Below are 19,356 nucleotides of genomic sequence, written 5' to 3'. Positions count from 1 at the left end.
AAAGATTTGAGTTTGTGCAATTCTTCATCATTAGCTGAATTAACTGAGTTAATTTCATTTCACACTGGCAGTGTATGTTGATAACGGACACATCTGTGGTCATAAAATGATCTTCTTCCGATAATTTATTGTGATTGACTTGATATTTTTCTATCACCCTGGTTCCCACGACAAAAACCCAGTAGTATTTTTCCATTGGCTTTTAGATAATTGCAGAAAATAAGCTCTGTGACCATCAAAGTTTATGATAAACTTTGATGAATTTTTAATTGGCAGAAGTAAAAAGCTAGACGTAGGCTATAAACAAACTACAGCATCACCAAGCTTCCTATAAACTTTCAACCTTTCAGTCTTTATTTAAAAAAAAAACATTTTTCCAGAAAAAATGGTGTAAGTTCTTTTGCTGTGGGAGTGTTTTTGGCTGCTATTCCTTAGTATTTTATGATTTGGCTTTTGAAAAGTAAGGTGGCTCACAGTGAATCAAAGACTTGAGCGTTCAGAAAAATGCAGGTTAACAATTGAATAGTGGCAAGCCGCCAAGAAAAAGATCCGGTTCGCCTTTCAGAAGTAAAATGGACCCTGTATTTTCAGTTTTGTGCGAATGTCCAGGCCTCCTTCCTTTCTGACAATAAACTAGCCTTTATAGTATTTAGACTGCAGGTGTGTTAGCCAAGCTAAACAAGACAGAACCTGTTAACAGACGTTTTCTTGGAAGTCTCATTTTGTGAAATTTCACAAAAAGAAAGAGGTATTTCTGTTGCTGAGAGTTGAGACGAGGGCATAAGAACACGATATTGTACTGTATGTTGTATATTGTACAAAACCGTCAGGTGACATGCTGTTGGTGAGGAATTTTACTACGTTTCCTCAAGACATGTTTCAAGTATGCTGTGAAAGAATGCAGGAAGCCCATGAGCGGCAAATAAGAACAATATCACTCGAGCTCTGTTTCAAACTGTCTTGTGGTCTGTTCCCTACATAGGCAGCTGCCTTCTGCAGTATCTGAAATAGAGACCCGTAACTGGCTGATTTGGAGCCATCTTTAAAGGTACCAATGGCACACAAACTCTCCTCATGTGAAGCGTACAGAAGATTCGACTCAAAAATTGATTGCAATCATTTTTATTGTTAGCATGTTGCTAAGCTAACAACGATATACCAAAGATTTTTGTCTGAAATTGTCCTCTACTTTCAGTGTTGGGTTTGATTTATTACTAAGTAATTGTAGTGTAACTGTAATTTAATTACATTTCCCTGGAAAAAGTAATGGATTACTCTTAATTTTTCTGTAATTTAATTACAGTTACTTCTGATGTAATTGCGTTATATATTGCGTTGACTATAAAACAATAGTGGATTGAACATCAACATTTAACGCCTACCGCATTTGTCAAACTGCTTTCAAAAGAGATAGTTGCAGACATGAGAACAGCTCAGAAAGGATGTTTCATGCGTCAGAGCAAAGCAATTCATCTGTATCATTTCTAGTGATAGGTGTAGAGTCTCTTCGGGACACTGATAACATCTCCCTAGAGATAAGCTTGGAATGGGTCCAGGAGCAGATTAACTCCCTGACTGGTCCAGAGACATTGTTTTATGTATTTGATTTCTCTCATCAGACTGATTCTGAAAAGGAATCCCTGAATTTTTTCATTTAAAGAACTCGTTTTGGGTTTACAACCATATTTATCCATTGCCTAATCTAATCTAATCTAACCGTGTGCTCATAACTCTTCCGATTAGAGGATTCATAATGGTTAAAGGGTCACGGGGGCATGAATGCGAGAGGCTGTTTTCGTAGTGGCTAGCCAAAGCTATGAGAGGAATTTGAGGCAGCCGATGTGCGTATTCCACAGTTTTCCACTCTTACAATGCCAGCCGAACACTGAGCTGCATCAGGATTTTAAAGCCAGTTTACCAAAATGCATTCAGGTCTGACACCATAGAGATAATGCTTCTGTTTTGCATTTTTTTAATTTAATATTTGTTATTACCCATTGTTCTATTCTATTCTATTCTATTCTATTCTATTCTATTCTATTCTATTCTATTCCACTTTATTTCGATAGTCCACTTTAGACATTCTATACTAACTATAAGTAACTTTGCAACTACATGTGAACTAACTCTCATTAGAGTATTAGTAGACTGTAATAGACTGTTAGTTTAGGGTTAGAGTTAGTAATATAAGTTGACATGTAGTTGCCAAGTTACTTATAATCAGTAGAATGTCTGTTTGGGAACCATCAAAATAAAGTGTTAGTAGATATTAATCAGACAGTCTACTAATACTAAAGTTAGTTGACATATAGTTGCAAAGTTACTTATAGTTAGAATGTCTAATGTGGACTATCGAAATAAAGTGTTCTATTCTATTCTATTCTATTCTATTCTATTCTATTCTATTCTATTCTATTCTATTCTATTCTATTCTATTCTATTTAGTTCAGTTCAGTTCAGTTCCACTTTATTTCGATAGTCCACTTTAGACATTCTATACTAAATATAAGTAACTTTGCAACTACATGTCAACTAACTCTCATTAGAGTATTAGTAGACTGTAGTAGACTGTTAGTTTAGGGTTAGAGTTAGTAATATAAGTTGACATGTAGTTGCCAAGTTACTTATAGTCAGTAGAATGTCTGTTTGGGAACCATCAAAATAAAGTGTTAGTAGATATTAAGCAGACAGTCTACGAATACTCTAATGAGAGTTAGTTGACATGTAGTTGCAAAGTTACTTATAGTTAGTAGAATGTCTAAAGTGTTCTATTCTATTCTATTCTATTCTATTCTATTCTATTCTATTCTATTCTATTCTATTCTATTCTATTCTATTCTATTCACATGCTGCATGAATCCACACATTTGTTATCCTGCATGGTTTGAGAATGATACACAAGCTCAATATCACAAATTTACATACTTATCTATAGTTCTGCCATAGATCAGATATAGATAATTGCTATTTTAAATATTTTATCTTGTTTTTTTTCATATCTTTTCTTGATTTAAAAATTTCGAAAATTCTACAACTTCTACATTTTAAATCACCAGATGTGGTCTCAGACTTTTGGACACCACTGCATTGACCCGTAATGTACAATGAATTTTTTTTTTAGTTGTTTATGAAATTTATGCAAGGTTAAGACCCTTGTGAACTTTCCCCTTTTCCCTTTAATTTCCCCCTACATTTTGTATACAAACTTCACAGTTACAACTTCCATAAAAGATCCTTTGTTCAGAAGAAAGGCTTGAAGAATTTTCAACTTGTGTTTAGTCATAAGTGCAATTTCTTGTTATGCAAAGTTTTGTCAGTGTCCAACAGCTGAAAAATGCGAAACATGAAACAAATGGTAATGTTCTTTGATTTAAAACCCGCAAGGTGCTGTTTCACACCTGACTATTTGCTAACCTCAAGCACATCTGAAAACAAACCATCCAGCCAAGTTACATGGTCCATGCTGGTGCAACATGCAGCATTCTTCCCAGGAAGCATCAGCACATCTGCAGCCGGCCGAACATCTGTTCTGACTGATGTAATCCAGTTACGGCACGTGAGCATTCTTCGCATATGCTGCTGAAAACCATTCATATAAATAAACAAGGAAAATTATTCAACTGAATTTACTTAGACTTAGACATTCAATTAGAGATTAATTATATTTATAGAAATAATAAAAACATTTTGTAACTAATAATAAACAGTTTGTTTTCTCTTTCAAGTCTAAATGATATTTTGGAGACTTTTTAAAGTAACCAGAAGAGGAATGCTCTGGATTGAATGACACATCTGTGGTATGCTATTGATTATAGCAGAAAGTGAACTCATCCCTCAGTATGCAAAAACAAACAAGAGAATCACGTGTGCATTTATGTGCTTCCAATGAAAGTTTATGGGGCAGGTCATTCTGAAGGGTTTAAAAATGGACCGATAATTGGTTTAAGACTTAATATATAGACTTAAAGAATGTAACTTTCATGGTTTGTTTCTTTACTGCTTTCAATAAAAATAAAAATAAAATTATAATATATATATAGACTTAACCATGAATGACCTGACCCTTATTTATTTATTTATTTTTATTTAAATATATGTTTTTACCTCATCTGTTATTGGTGAAATTCCATTTGGAGGGTCTCTAAATAATAGCACCCAACAACACTGGCATTGCGAGTAACAATTAAACCAAATTAAACCAAAAGTGAAATGTTCTACAAAAAGGTTTGACATTATTCATTGTATCAAATATTATAAATATTAAAAAATCTGCATTTTATTGTAGTTCTAGACTTAAAGGTAGGGTAGGTAATCCTTTTTCTAAAAAAAAAACATTCCAAATTTGTTTAAACTGTCTTTATATACCAATACATAATTAAAATGTAAGTACTCTGAAAAAGAAAATATAAAAATCGAGTGACTGTAGACCTTTTAATCTGCAATAAACACAGCTCATTATTTCCATTCACTCCACCCCCTCCCTTCTGAGCTCCTTCCAAAGCCACGCCCCCAAAACACATGAATGCGCGACGCCAAACGCTCAGGCTGGAACAAGACGCATTTATTACCTGAGACGAGTGGAGAGGAAGGAGCGCAGTAAATACAGTGACATCATGTCAGAATCACATGTAATAAAATACCTAACTTTATCACTATGAATATAAACAAATAAGATTTATTTTAGTACTCACTATCAAGCTAGCATATCGATAATGGTAAAGTTTCATTCGGTAACGAGCTATATTTATAAGGCAAAACTAAAAACAGGTTGCATTGATACACGTTTTTCCATTACCATCAGTTACACTGTGATGAAGATGAATTTCGTGTAAGATTCATAACATATACGGTGTTTTGCATGTAAGAGTTTCCATGATGAAAACATTGTTGACTCTAATGAAGACTAACGTACACTCCGAGTCCGGAGACAAGTACCGCATCGTCGGCTCGAGGACAGGTCCGGGGTTGAGGGCGAAGCAGAGGAGGTCGTTCAAGAGTGCGGGCAGGGTCCGAGGAAGTAGTTTTTGCCTTGTTTGCCTTCGCTGACTGCATATGCAGGTGCTTTGAGCTGAATATTTCCGGGAACGGTGACATGTGATGAGTGCACGCAGGGCAGCGCGCGCAGTGGGGCTCGGGGCGGGCACGAGACATGAAGGCATCTGATTGGTTCTTTACATTCGCACCGAATGGCAGTGATTGGTCAGAGTTTTTACTGTCCTGCAGCTGCTACAGAGGTCTGATTTTTTTCATTCCTTTTTCTAAACACATAATGTATTGACTACTATCAGGATGGAAGGACCATTTCACCCAATATAAAAAAAAGTGTTTCTGAACAGGATTACCTACCCTACCTTTAATGTGAGGCGTTTACTCATCTCACTTGCACAAAAACAGATTCAGTATTCCATAAAGGAATGAATTGCAAACAGAATATTACACAAACCTGCAATAATTAAATATGTTAAATTACACAAATACACTTTATGTATTTAATCTCACTTTATTAACCATTGTCTTTTCTGCTGACTTTCAATCATTCAAATAATCCATACCAATAAGCATAAATCACTTTAAATAAACATCCTATTTGTGTTTCATTCCCCCCCTCCCCTATTCTTCTGCTATTCAGAATGGCAGAACAACTGAACAGTTGTTTTGTGCTGCGTCCTCTACTGTACAGGCATGAATTTGCATTTACTTCAATCTGAGGCTTATTCATTTCACTTTTGTCCTTTGCATTTGGCAAAAATATAATTTTTTTTTGTTATTAAAAAACAAACAAGCAAGCCCAGTCCAGGTGAGAAAAAGTAATGCAAAAGTAACATAATTCATTTCTTTCCATAAAAAGTAACTCAATTAGTTAATTTTTTTAGTGAGTTACGCAATATTGTAATGCATTACTTTTAAAAATAACTTTCCCAACACTGATTATTAGTAAGTAAAAAAATTAATAAAAAAAAACTATACAAATCAGTTCTTATTGGTTATTGGACACTTAGTCATAAATATAATAAATACTGGTCATAAAAAATTAAATAAAAATTGTTCTAGTTTAAAAGTTTATATGTGCAATTCCTGACATATGAAAGTGCTTATATTTTTCATGTACAAAAATATACGCATTTTTCAGACGCAATTGTTTTTATAAATGTGTTCTTCATTCTACAGATGCTGAATATCTTGTGTTGAACCCAGAACATTCCTTTAACAAACTCAAATTAATATATTTTAGTCATATTCGTCATCAGACATTGGTGCGCGATCTTAGATTTGATCACAGTGGAACGTTCTTCAAACCATAAAGCTTTTGGCAATGTGACTGCTCTTCAGTCTCAGGCTGTCACAGTATTGGCTGCATCTCCCAACACATCATCTCATGTTTCATTGCACCAGTGGAAGTCTGGCCATTTCAAAGTAGAATTTATCTTGAAAAAAGTTTATTTCGAGCCAACTTCTATGCCCAGTTGAGTGATACAGGCCAGGCCGCTCGACCCTTTCGAGTTTAGAGTGAGGGGGCGGGCTTAAAACAACTGACTTGAGGATGTGATTGTAGTTTTAAACAAATAGTGCCATTGTTTTGAGAGCTCTGCCTTGGCCAGTGCCTTGTTTTCAATGGAAAAGATGACTATTGCAAAGACATTGGTGAACTCCAGATGAGGTTCAACACTGAAACTGCAATTTGTGAAATATATGGCATTTCAACTTTGAGTCTTACTCATTTCCACGAATATTTCCTTAGATTAACTCCTGTCGATCACAGTTTTTGGCACATAATCTGCATTTTAAACATGACTCCTTAATGTGTCATCCAAACCTCTTTGGATTTCTGAGTGAAAAAAACTGATTGGTCACAGTTTCAGAGGCTTGCCAAAAATACAATAAGACCCTTTTTGCTATTGCGAAACATGATGTGTGTCTCGGGAATCTTTACGGTTAGCGCGAGTAGTCCATCTTCTGCGTCATTCTCTCGAAGAAAGTCATTCTTAATCTGCATGAACAAAACCACGTGTGCCATAATGTGAAATGCAGAATGCTACAATGAGTAAATGATGAGTAACGGTTGGGAGCAGCACACAGGAAGCTCATCCCTGTGCTCTCCAATACACTCTCACTCTTTAAATCAGAGCTCCGGCCCCTCGGTCACTCACACACTCCTAATCAAAAACATCACATCTTGTTCTGTATGCCTGAACATCTGTTATAATGATACAAAAATCTAGGTTGTTAGGGCAGCTGAATAAACATATTCATACAAATACATATTGATGTTCATACATATGCCTGATAAGGGCGTTGTTTCATGTTTTTGTCCTAAAGATACATCTGTAGTTTGTGGTTAGCTGTCACCTCTCAGATTCATTGTGTGCTGCTCTGTAGTTTGTGGAAAAGGTTCAGGGCAACAGGGGATTCCCGAAATGCTGCTGCCTCTTTCCGGTTGGAATGATGTGTGAAATGTGTGGGTTATCCAGCAAATGGTGTAGTAGACTCTTTTATTGCAGAGTAGGGCTAGGGGGAAATGGCAAAGTGACCACAATTTTGCCCATGTTGCCCACTCGTTTTCTCTCAGCTCTCGTAACCTTCTTTCCTGTAATGATAAAATGTATTGTAGTGTAAAAGGTATGTGTGTGAAAATTGCTGAGGGCTTAGAGCTGATGTAATAGCAGATATTCCACTTCTCCCGGAAGAGATCGGGAGTCTACTGCATATTGATAGCGGATCCCTGAGGCCCTCAAATTATTTACAATATCCCGGAAATCGAGCGAGACGCCCTATTTACACATGGTATTATGACGCGTCTTCGATGATCCGATCACAAGTGGCCAGCCAAAACACATTACCATTATACCTCGTATTATCAATGGTGATTAAAGATCGTTTCAGTGATGTTCAGATTTCGTTGAGACCCTCACCTCTTATTTCGCCACACTTCGACATCACTTTCCCTTTTGCTGCATGAATACTACTGAATGAGCGAACCTGTGTTACGCAGCTTACACACACACACACACACACACACACACACACACACACACACACATATATATATATATATATAGTGGACCCATGTAGACCCTTATGACTTAGTGTTAAAGGTGCAGTAAGCGATTTCTGAAAAATGTTGAAAGGGGATTGGACCAAGCACCAAAACAAACTTGTAGCCAATCAGCAGTAAGGGGCGGACACACTCATTAGGAGGGAGGTGCCTGTGTTGCATAGCGTGTTCATGAATTTGGGGGTGGAGCTATCAAGATAGGGGTGTGATCCTTTTGGGTAGGGGCGTGTTTACTCTGGTGATTTCAAATATCAACAGCGTTTCTCAGAAATCTCTTACTGCACATTTAAGGTCATTAGGACAAAAGAATTCTACGTAACAATGTGAATGCAAATGTAAATGCTTCTCCGCTCGATTTCACATATTGTTGCATTTGGAAAATGTTCATTATGCGTTGCTTTTTCAGTGTTTCCGCAAAGGGTGCTGCAGCAAACATTAATATAAACTAAAGTCTTCTTCTGTGGTCAGTTTTTTTTTCTTCAGATTAATTACTGTAGAACCAGTGCAAATGTTTGAAACTGTTGCTCTGTTTATAGTTCAGCTACTGGAATAATAGCACATTTTGCTTAATGGCACAAACAATTGAAGGTCCAATAATACCACAATAACTTAAGAACAGGACTGTGCTCTTCTTTTCACTTTCACAGAGTGTTTTGGAATAATAAGTAAACTCGTAAGTTTAAGTTTTAGCACATTCATTAGCCAGCATTGCCTCACACTCAAGAAATAGGGACAAAAGCTAGCCAGGGATTTTGACTCATAAAACAGTTTTCTTCACTTACTTGACATGACACATTTTCTGGAAGTTCACTTTTAAGTTTTCAAAACCCTACTGACCTCACTGGCTCCCTGGTTGCTGTATTAAAATATAATGTCCTTCTCAACTTTGCCTAGTCATCTGATGTTCTAGGGTTATGACAGACTTGATGGCATAATTACGGCCTTGCGGACACTAATGTTGGGTTTCATACACTATTGGGAATGAACTGGCTGGATTTGGGATGGAACATTGTTTTAACTCATATCCAGCCATACACAGCAACAAAAGAGGTTGTACATAATGTTGTTAGTCAGTAAGTGATCTTAACTTGACGCTGATGAGAACAGTGCATCTTTGTTACTATAAAAACACAGATGCAGTGTTTACTTCTTGAGAAGAAAGAGACACAAATCAAATCTGTGGACAGAAAGAAGACAACCAATGAATCAGCTCTTGGCTCCCTCTGGTTCTTCCAAAATTGAATAAAGCCCACGACTGTGTAAGCACCAGTGATCCCATTAGCAACTCAATGGGTAACGGATCTGAGTATCATGAATGGGCACGTTTTGTTCACACGGTCAACATAAGATGAATGTTCTCCAGTTTTGTATCTTTCCAATAGATTAATATGGGTCATTCTGACAATTTGGTGCCATTTAGGTTCCTAATATCTACAAGTTATAATGTTCTACTGATTAAGCCCAAAAGCCACCAAGTTAGGAATGACCTACAGTTGCATGAAATCCTGCAGACGTGATCTCACCGCAACTTGATCACAAGTCCACAAGGAAGATGTGAAATGCTAGCGTGCTAATGTTTCGCTAATGTTACAACTAGGTGCTCAAAAGTCCCTTTCTCCAGCATTCCAGCCCTGGGCCTCAGGATAAACAAAGTCAAAGATTTGCAAAGTGTAACTGGAGATGTACACCGAGTTGTTAGGGAGCGCTTTCCAAGAGAGATAAACATTTGCCTCAGTTTAGGTCCTTATTTGTCTCTCTCAGGAGTTTTCATAGAAAAAAGTGTGATGCTTTGCGAGATGAATGACCTTAAATTGATTATCCATACAGTTATCTCTACAAAACCAATATCTAAGAACACAGTGTCCATCAGATTCAATTTGTATCTCCTGTGTAGATGAAAAAGAGTGGGCAAAATGTTATTTTCTAATGGAGACATTTTGCTAAAATGTTTTGCTAAAATGTTTTTGTTTGAACTCACCATTATGGTGATGAGTGTTCCCTATGGTTGGGCACTTGGAACTTCAATTATATTATTGTAATTTTCCTCGTATTGATGCAGCGATGCAACAATAAATCACAGTTTTATGGTTTTAAAAGAAGGAAAGTAATAAATAGGTTGCTTTTAAGATCTGATCAAATCAATAACTAGTCTATTTTTCATGTCAAATAATGATCTTGCAATTGACCATGCTTGAGTCACAAACAGCATTCATTCATGCATGCCAAACACAACAATGGTAGCTATACTAAATCAAGAGTAAATCTAAAGTAAAGAACTCTTGTGTAAGTAACTACACATTTGTCAGTACAAAATACCATTCCTATGTCACTTTACTTCGTTTTTTACGTCAATTCACAATTGGTTTGCATGCTTTTTTTTAAGTAAGTCTAACTAGATTTTACAGTGTAGCGTTGTTACGTTTGTTACTCCCAACACTGAAGCCTACGTACTCGTGTGCAACAGAGGAAGAAGCTTTACAGCGAGTGAAATGAAATCAACACAGTATCACTTTCTGGTAATAAAGCCAATAATGCATTTAAAGTACACTCTGTGAAATAAAATACATGGCTCTTCTGTGGGTGTTTTGCATCTGGCTCGGTTCAAACACGTGTCTTTCTTCCCAGTTCTCTCAATTCCGCCCTTTCCATCCCTCTTTCTTGCTCCCTCAGCCCTCCCCGGAGGCCACTATAGCATCTGGGTTTGGAGTAACGCAATGACCGACCCCATACAAGGAACTTCCTGAAATGTCAGAAGGGCCATTTTTTTTGGTTTCTCTGCTTTATTGCCATCCACTTTTTTCAAATGGTAGTGGTGTTGATTTTTTGAGTGTGTGAGTGTGTCTCTGTTTGTTCCATCTTCTTCCTGTGTGTTCTTCAAGTCCCTGATCTGGAACACCCCCACATCTCCACAGTTTTGAGTCTATATCCCACTCATTGGATCCACTCCCAGATGGAATCCAGAATTTAGCTTCAAAGACACAGAATATATTATCGTCATCTACACCCTGAGAAACTTTCATTGTGTTTTGATGCTATCTTTGTTTACATTGCGCCATATGTAGCGGAATACACCTCCTCTCCTTAGCCTCAAACAATTCTGTCCTAGCAGGAGAGGGAAGTGTGGGCTTAATGCACAGGAAGACCTGAGGAAATGCTTTATTTTCCTCATTAAAACTGGAAGTGGTCCTGAGAGGTTTAAACTGCTCTTGAAACCTAAAGCCTTGAGCTCTAGATCCAAGAAGGATGATTCAGAGACGTCAAAATTACTTTACAAAAACATCTGCCTTTATTCTTGAAAGAAAAATAATACGCATGTGTTCATTTTTGTGCAATCCGTCTTCCAGATGGACAAATGAAACTTTCAACCAAAGTGGGGAAAAACTTGGGGTCACATGTAATGAAATTGGGGAAATAATCATCTAAATGAATGTTATCGTAATATGTTATTTTATACAGGGAGTTCCTAATTTAACCTGTTAATTTGCCTAATTTAACCTGTAAAATGCAATAAAAATATATTTTAAAAATGAATACATTTTATTATAAAACAATTATCATATTTGTGCAATTTTTGTTTTCTCACCTTCGTGTGATTAATTGTAATTAGTTGTATTCATAAATTGGCATATCATGTAAATTAATAAATAAAAAAATGACTTATACCGACTCGACTGTATGTATGTTCAGTTGAATGCCACACTAAAAAAGCCACACTGAATAAAATACACCGTTTTAATTTAATGTTACAGGTGCCTCCAAAGAATAAATAATGACTTATATAATTGCATTATAAATCATCTATCATTGCTGTTTCCTCATAACAGTGGATTTATTTTCGTGTAACTCAATTACATGATTTGAACAGCTAATGCCATTCCAGGTAATGACACTGCATCAACGGAAAATGATCTGTTCCATTTAGTCTATTTTATGTTGTCTTGGATTGTCTGTCTATTTTGCCTTAAAGATGCATTCAGTAGTTTGGTGCAAATTTTTTATGGAATATTGCAGTATTGATTATAAATGATTTATCCATACACGTCAAAAAAAGAAAATCATGTTCTCTCGTAATCTTGATTCAAAATTACTTCCCCTCCCTCTTGCAGCTCATCTCTTCCCTTCTTTGATGATGTGTTTACTGGCATGAGGGCGGGGCAACCTGTCACTCACATAAGATCGACCAATAGCAAACCACAACCATCCAATCAATTTCCCATGGACAAAATCAAGTCCCGCCCAACATTTTTTCTTGTTCAAGAAGCCGTTTTACGCCGATATACCTCACGACAGGAAAGAAAACACTATCGCAGCTTTTATTTCATGCCACCTACTTCCAACGAGATTCTGAAGTGTACATCTGATTGACACTTTACTATTCTAGGTCACTATTAGTAGGTCACATGACTGTAACAACATGGTGGATATACAGTAGTACGTTCAAATTTCATTCATACTAACCAAATGTAGTACCTATGCGATTTCAATATGTTTTTAATCAGCCATTGAGGAAGAGGGCTAGAATCTCAGATGACCATTTTTAAGCAGGAATTGTGTCATACTAACCACCCAAACAAGCCTTTTTTGAAGAATTTTGTAGTAACATGCTAAAGAAACAAAACACGCTCACACCCTCTTCAAGAAAGATCGTTTATAATGCGTGAGTAGACAGTAAATTACATTTTCTTCCGTATATTGCAACAAAATGTACATGACTAATGTTCTTCTTGGTTTTAACCCTGTAGTATGGATGCATGGGAACACTTAACACACATAATGAAGGACGTCCAGCACACCTACAGCCAGAGGCAAAAAGTAACACTCAAACAGTTACGTCATATGCAGAGAGGAACAGTATACCTACTGAAGTTTAGCCAGCCTAGGTAAAGCCTCACCTTAATATGGCACTGGGCCAGAAGGATTGCGAGAAGGAAGTGAGCTAACTCAATCTTTAACAACAAAACAAGTGACGTTACCTCTGGTCATAATTTCTTCATCACATGATAAAGTATCATCTATGTTAATGGAAAAACATCCTACTGTCTCATAGAGTCATGTGTTTTATGCAACATCCAGTGAAACCAACCAAAGTCATCTGTTCTAGAAGGCCTTCATTCTGCCTGGGACTGACACAGGAAATGAGTAACTCCATATCGGCCATCCTAGATAACACTGTTAAAGACACTGTTTATGAATTTATCTTGTCCGGTGTGTAGGCGATGGGTTGATGGCTTCACTCTGCGCTATGAAATGCACTGTTGCACTCATTGCAATGAGAGTATAGCAGAGCACAGGGAACCTGTTGTCTCACCCTCAGTTTTTCCTACTGAACTGTTTCTTATAACAGAGGCCCTCTTCTGTTCTTCAGAACTACTTGCCTTTCGCCCTTTTGCAACATTATAAAAGTCTTTACTGTCAGCATCCTTGCTGTCTGTATTAATGAATGAATGCTTGCAAAATCTTGATGGGAGCATCCCTATAAATAATGCTACATGATAAAAAGTATCTGCCGATACTGCTTCTTATCGGTATCAGCCGATGCTGCTTCCTGTGATTGGTCTCAGCCGATACTGGTTCTTATCAGTATCAGCCGATACTGCTTCTTATCAGTATCAGCCGATACTGTTTCCTGTGATTGGTATCAGCCGATACTGCTTCTTATCGGTATCAGCCGATACTGCTTCTTATCGGTATCAGCTGATACTGCTTCCTGTGATTGGTCTCAGCCGATACTGCTTCTTATCGGTATCTGCCGATACTGCTTCTTATCGGTATCAGCCGATACTGCTTCCTGTGATTGGTCTCAGCCGATACTGCTTCTTATCGGTATCAGCCGATACTGCTTCTTATCGGTATCAGCCGATACTGCTTCCTGTGATTGGTCTCAGCCGATACTGCTTCTTAGCGGTATCAGCCGATACTGCTTCTTATCGGTATCAGCCGATACTGCTTCTTATCGGTATCAGCCGATACTGCTTCCTGTGATTGGTCTCAGCCGATACTGCTTCTTATCGGTATCAGCCGATACTGCTTCCTGTGATTGGTCTCAGTCGATACTGCTTCTTATCGGTATCAGCCGATACTGCTTCTTATCGGTATCAGCCGATACTGCTTCCTGTGATTGGTCTCAGCCGATACTGCTTCTTATCGGTATCAGCCGATACTGCTTCCTGTGATTGGTCTCAGCCGATACTGCTTCTTATCGGTATCAGCCGATACTGGTTCTTATCGGTATCAGCCGATACTGCTTCTTGTGATTGGTATCAGCCGATACTGCATCCTGTGATCGTTATTGGCTCCAAAAATCCTCTTTGGAGCATCCTTAGAATTTTTTTTGTCCATACCATCAAAGCCAAAGGGTTCCAATGTTGTTTTGGACCCCACTTACTTTCATTGTATGGTCAAACATTCTTTTAAAAACATTTCTTCTGTCTGTGTTCTGCAGAAGAAAGAATGACATGAGGTTGAGTGAATTACAACAGAATTTTTATGCTTGGGTGAACTTTCACTTTTAAATCCTTTTTAAGCAAGATGAAATGTGAGACTTTTGTCGTTCAGTTGTTTACAAGCTTTAGCTTTTCCTTCAAGAACAGACACGTTAAAGAATGCGCCCCAACAACCCAACAATAGCGAGTATCCTCCGTGATAAATCTCACCTGCTACGTCAACACCTCATCTCACGGTACAATACTAGTTTTGCTAAGAAGACTTGGAGGAGGGGTTTCTGTAAATGTGTTGTGCAGTTCATCCATTCAGTGTTTATAGAGAGAGGCTTTTTGCACTTGTGTGACTATAAAGCTCCATTCTTCAGCTCCTGGTCTCCTTGTCTCAAGCTGGCTCCTATAAACTGTCTCAACATACATTTATCTTGAAAGTGGAGTCTAGCTTATCCTAAAACTAGAAACAACTTTGACCTGAGGCTAGTTGAGTTGTTTGGCCTCTCTGTTATCTAAGCCTATTAAAGAACTGAATTGCCACCCACACAACAACCCTTTCTACCACTGACATTGCACCATATATGCCTAACTAATGCAGTGGTTCTCAACTGGTTTGACCATGAACATGTGGTGACCCAGCACAGCACCAAAAGGTCTTTCAAATCCACATCGAAAGTATTAAAATCACCATGAACTTCACATAATAATGTGAATAATAATATGTTTTAATCACATTTTGATTTGTTTTTTTTCCCCCATCAAATCATGAAGCTATGGTCTAAGCTGTATTTTATTTCACCTTTTGTTCACAGTTTTACCCTGCAGTTATTCCTTAAAGGGATAGTTCACCCAGAAATGAATTCTAAAAGTAATTTACTTAGCCTCCCTCAATTATGAATTTCTTTCTTCTGCTCAACACAAAAGAAGATATTTTGAAGAATGTCGGTAACCAGACAGTTGACGGGCCCCATAGTATTTTATTTCCATACTATGGAAGTCAATGGGGTACATCAACTGTCTGGTTACATTCTTCAAAATATCTTCTTTTGTGTCCAGCAGAAGAAATACATTCATGCTTGATTAAAAAGGAAAATTTTCCACCACCACCACAGTTGAAGACCACTGCAATTTAGTATTGTATAGTGATGGAAATATTGAGGATAAAGTAATGAAAGAATTAAGGAGGAAGAAGAGAAAGGACTGTAGTAGAACATACCAGAAGCCATGAACACATCACTGTTGATTCATTGTTTTGTATTTGTATTGAGGTTACTTTTTTCTGTTATATTTGTCTTATCTAACGTTTTGAATGATAATTTCTTTCCAATGAGTGGGAATTCCCATCACCCTTTCCTAATCAAGATGTCTTAGAAAGTCACTTTTGAAATGACTGGATCTGTCTTCTGTTGCACAATAACTTAATTATTACTTATGCAGTAATGCAATTATTCACAATTTTACAGTCTGATGCATCTATTAGTGGAAACTGCCAAGATGTTGGTCTCATAGGGGATATCTTGTGGTGCAAAATAGGGGTTGTTGATACAAATTTTGTCATTAATCATTGATGCCTCACAGTTTTATCAGTTTTGATTGCTGCTTTTTTCATAATGGTGTCTCTGCAGCAATATAGACCAAATGAGGAAATGTAGTAGTTATTTTTTCCCAGATGAGTGTGTGAGAAAGAGTAAGTTCTCGTAGCATTCATACGAGCTCTCTCTTTGCCACAAGCACTATTTTTCTTGGCCCACCGCATAGTATTTCCTTTGCCGCTCAGAGCACTTAAAACAAACGCCCACCTACACTGAATTCTGATTGGTTCATTAGCTGCAAAAGACACCTACATGCCTCAGATTGGCTCTGGCTCTAGCATTTGCATTCACAGATGATTTATTACAATCATTTTAGTCTTTTATTTGTATTTAATAAAGATTTTGGAAATGGCTTGGCCAGAGCCTAGACCTAAATTCAAGTGAAAACCTGTGGTTTGACCTGCAAATTGCAGTCTACAGACACACTCCATCTAATTTGTGTAATTGGAACAAATTTGCATTGCAAAATGGGCTAAAATTCCACAAATGTGAAATAAACAAGAAGGCTGTGTACAGTATAAAGCTTTTTATTCTCAACCAAGACTTACAAAAAAAAAATACAGGAAAAACAGTAATATTGTGAAATATTATTACAAGCAAAAGAACTGTTTTTGACAGTTTAATGTTTTTAAAAATATATATATACTTAATTCCTTTGATGGCAAAGCTGATCATCCTTCAGAAATCATTTTAACATCTCGATTTGGTGCTCAAGAATATGTATCATATACATAATTCACCTGCTATATTGCTAAATATACCTTATTTTCCATATAAACAGACAGATATACCAGTATGGCTTCTCTTGAGACTCCTCTGCTTCAGAGCGGGGTCATAGTTAATGATATGCTAAAGCTCGTCCTGTACGATGTGAAGAAACATTGGAGATTTCAAACCTCATTTTTGAGACCGTCTTTGGTTCACTGCAGTTTTAAAGAGAAAATACTCAGCAATAGTGTTGACTTATGAATTTACACATGGTTTGTCTTAATTCATATTAAAAACGTCACAGACATATAATCAATCAACATTAAAAACTTTGATATATTTGAGGAAACTGTAATTTGTTTAAAGAATTCTTTGATAAATAGAAAGTTAAAAAAACAACAATATTTATTTTGAAATAGAAATATTTTGTAACATAGCCTAATAAAAATCACTTGTGATCAATTTAATGCATCTTTTCTCAATAAAATTATTTTAATTTAATTTAAAATATCTTACTGACCCCATGTCTTACTGTATTATTGAATGAATAAAACTGATTCCAATGTGTTTCAAAGTATGTTCAAAAATAATTTGGTTGGGAGGTTTAATGGATAAACAAATTGCAAAAAGAAACCAAAAGCATTTTTGCTTCTATTGGAATTTGAGTTTTATTATTATGCTTTTTTCCATGAAGGCCTCAGTGGATTGAATTGTTCTTTCTCTCTGTGTGTTTAAGTGTGTCAGGGAGCGAACAACAAACTGACCCTTCTGGGAACAGTGGATGACCATTATCAGATCCTGGTGAAAATGTACAGCAACTGCACCGTGGTTCTGGAAAACCTGGAAATCACATATATGACAGAAAAACACGACTTGTCTTTTCTCAGGGTATGATATATATATGTGTGTTTACAAACACTACGTTCAGTGCTATTTTAGTGTTATCTTACTGTTTGGTTATTGTAAGTCATCTATATACCAATGTTTTATTATATTTTGTATTTTACGACAGATGCCTCAACAATATTTAAATCATGCAGTATAACAACTCTTTATATAGTATTAGTGTTGGATGTTAGTGAGCTTTATGTTTAATGTTTCTGATTTTTAGAGCATCCAAGAAGTTGGTGGGTATGTTCTTATTGGGATCAACTCTGCTCCCAGCATTCCCCTTGAGAATCTGCGCATCATTCGTGGCCACTCCCTTTATGATGAAAAATTTGCCTTGGCCGTCCTACTAAATTCCAACATCAGCATCGGACAAGGCGTGAACCAGTTACCACTGACTAGCTTAACTGGTATGTGGTTATATAAAAGTGTTCTTTGTCCTAGTTTTTTTTTTTCTTCCAAATGAGAATAACACATGCTTCTACTAACTGACCTGTGTGTCTTTTGCACATTTGTTTTGTAGAGGGAATAACATTCATTAATCTCCATGCCTAGTGCTGAAAGTTATATTTGGAAAACAATAATAGACCTAAATTTCAACTGTCACTCTAAGTGAAGTTCGTCACACAGTACATTAATGCATTGTTCAAACACTGTAATTTTCCCTCCTAGAAATACTGAAGGGTGGAATAAAATTTACCAGTAACAGTCATTTATGTAATGTGGAGACCATCCAGTGGACTGATATTCTGAACATGAAGAGCCAGCCTACAATCATAGAGCCGAAACCAAACTTGGCTAGATACTGTAAGTCCCTCAAGATTATTATTATTCTTTTTAAAATATATACACACATATTAAATGGTACTAATTAATTTTGCACGTTGATTAAGAATGTTCTACTCTTCCTCCCGCAGGTGAGAAGTGTGACCCAATCTGTCACAATGGTTCCTGTTGGGGCCCTGGCCCTCAAAACTGCCAAACAAGTAAGTGGTCCTAAACTACTCGAGTATCTGAATTTGAATGTTTTTCCTACTTTCAGGCTTTTTAGTAAATTAGTGAAAACATTCTTTGTAGAAGTGTTTAAAAAAAAAAAGAAACCTTTTAAAAGCTAGCAACTGGGAACACATATACTTACTACATACACACTACTATTCTAAAGTTTGGTTCTGAAAACAGTTTATTTGAAGATTCAATCTCTCTAAACACTGCCTTTCTGATATCCTACTCTGCTCTGATTGGTCAGATGGCTCAGTCTGTTGTGATTGGTCTACTTTGCTCTGATTGGTCAGATGGCCCAGTCTGTTGTGATTGGTCTACTCTGCTCTGATTGTTCAGATGACCCAGTCTGTTGTGATTGGTCTACTCTGCTCTGATTGGTCAGATGACCCAGTCTGTTGTGATTGGTCTACTCTGCTCTGATCGGTCAGATGACCCAGTCTGTTGTGATTGGTCTACTCTGCTCTGATTGGTCAGATGACCCAGTCTGTTGTGATTGGTCTACTCTGCTCTGATTGGTCAGATGACCCAGTCTGTTGTGATTGGTCACTGCTTACAGCTCATGTCAGAAACAAATTGTTTTTGTTTTTTTTGCTCATTATCATATCTGAATTTCATCTCTGGAGGCTTCCTAAACGCTTGATAAACAGTTGTGTGAACAGGAACAATGGAATCCGTTTTT

The 19,356-nt window shown here is 36.9% G+C and overlaps 1 protein-coding gene across 2 annotated transcripts in view; it reads left to right on the top strand.

Annotated features, from left to right (window-relative positions):
* egfra (epidermal growth factor receptor a (erythroblastic leukemia viral (v-erb-b) oncogene homolog, avian)) overlaps positions 1–19,356 on the top strand; it is a 66,340-nt gene that overhangs the window by 14,710 nt on the left and 32,274 nt on the right. For both annotated transcript variants that reach the window (XM_082173925.1, XM_082173924.1), the window contains exons 2-5: positions 17,524–17,675; positions 17,899–18,085; positions 18,348–18,482; positions 18,593–18,661. In XM_082173925.1, coding sequence (XP_082030051.1) covers positions 17,524–17,675; positions 17,899–18,085; positions 18,348–18,482; positions 18,593–18,661 — 543 coding nt within the window. The remainder of the gene's footprint in view (positions 1–17,523; positions 17,676–17,898; positions 18,086–18,347; positions 18,483–18,592; positions 18,662–19,356) is intronic.

The sequence above is a fragment of the Leuciscus leuciscus genome (assembly GCF_965113295.1).
Source record: "Leuciscus leuciscus genome assembly, chromosome: 6".
Taxonomy (NCBI): Eukaryota; Metazoa; Chordata; class Actinopteri; order Cypriniformes; family Leuciscidae; genus Leuciscus; species Leuciscus leuciscus.
The sequence above is the reverse complement of the archived record's forward strand: the minus strand, read 5'-3'. Positions and strand labels throughout refer to the sequence as shown.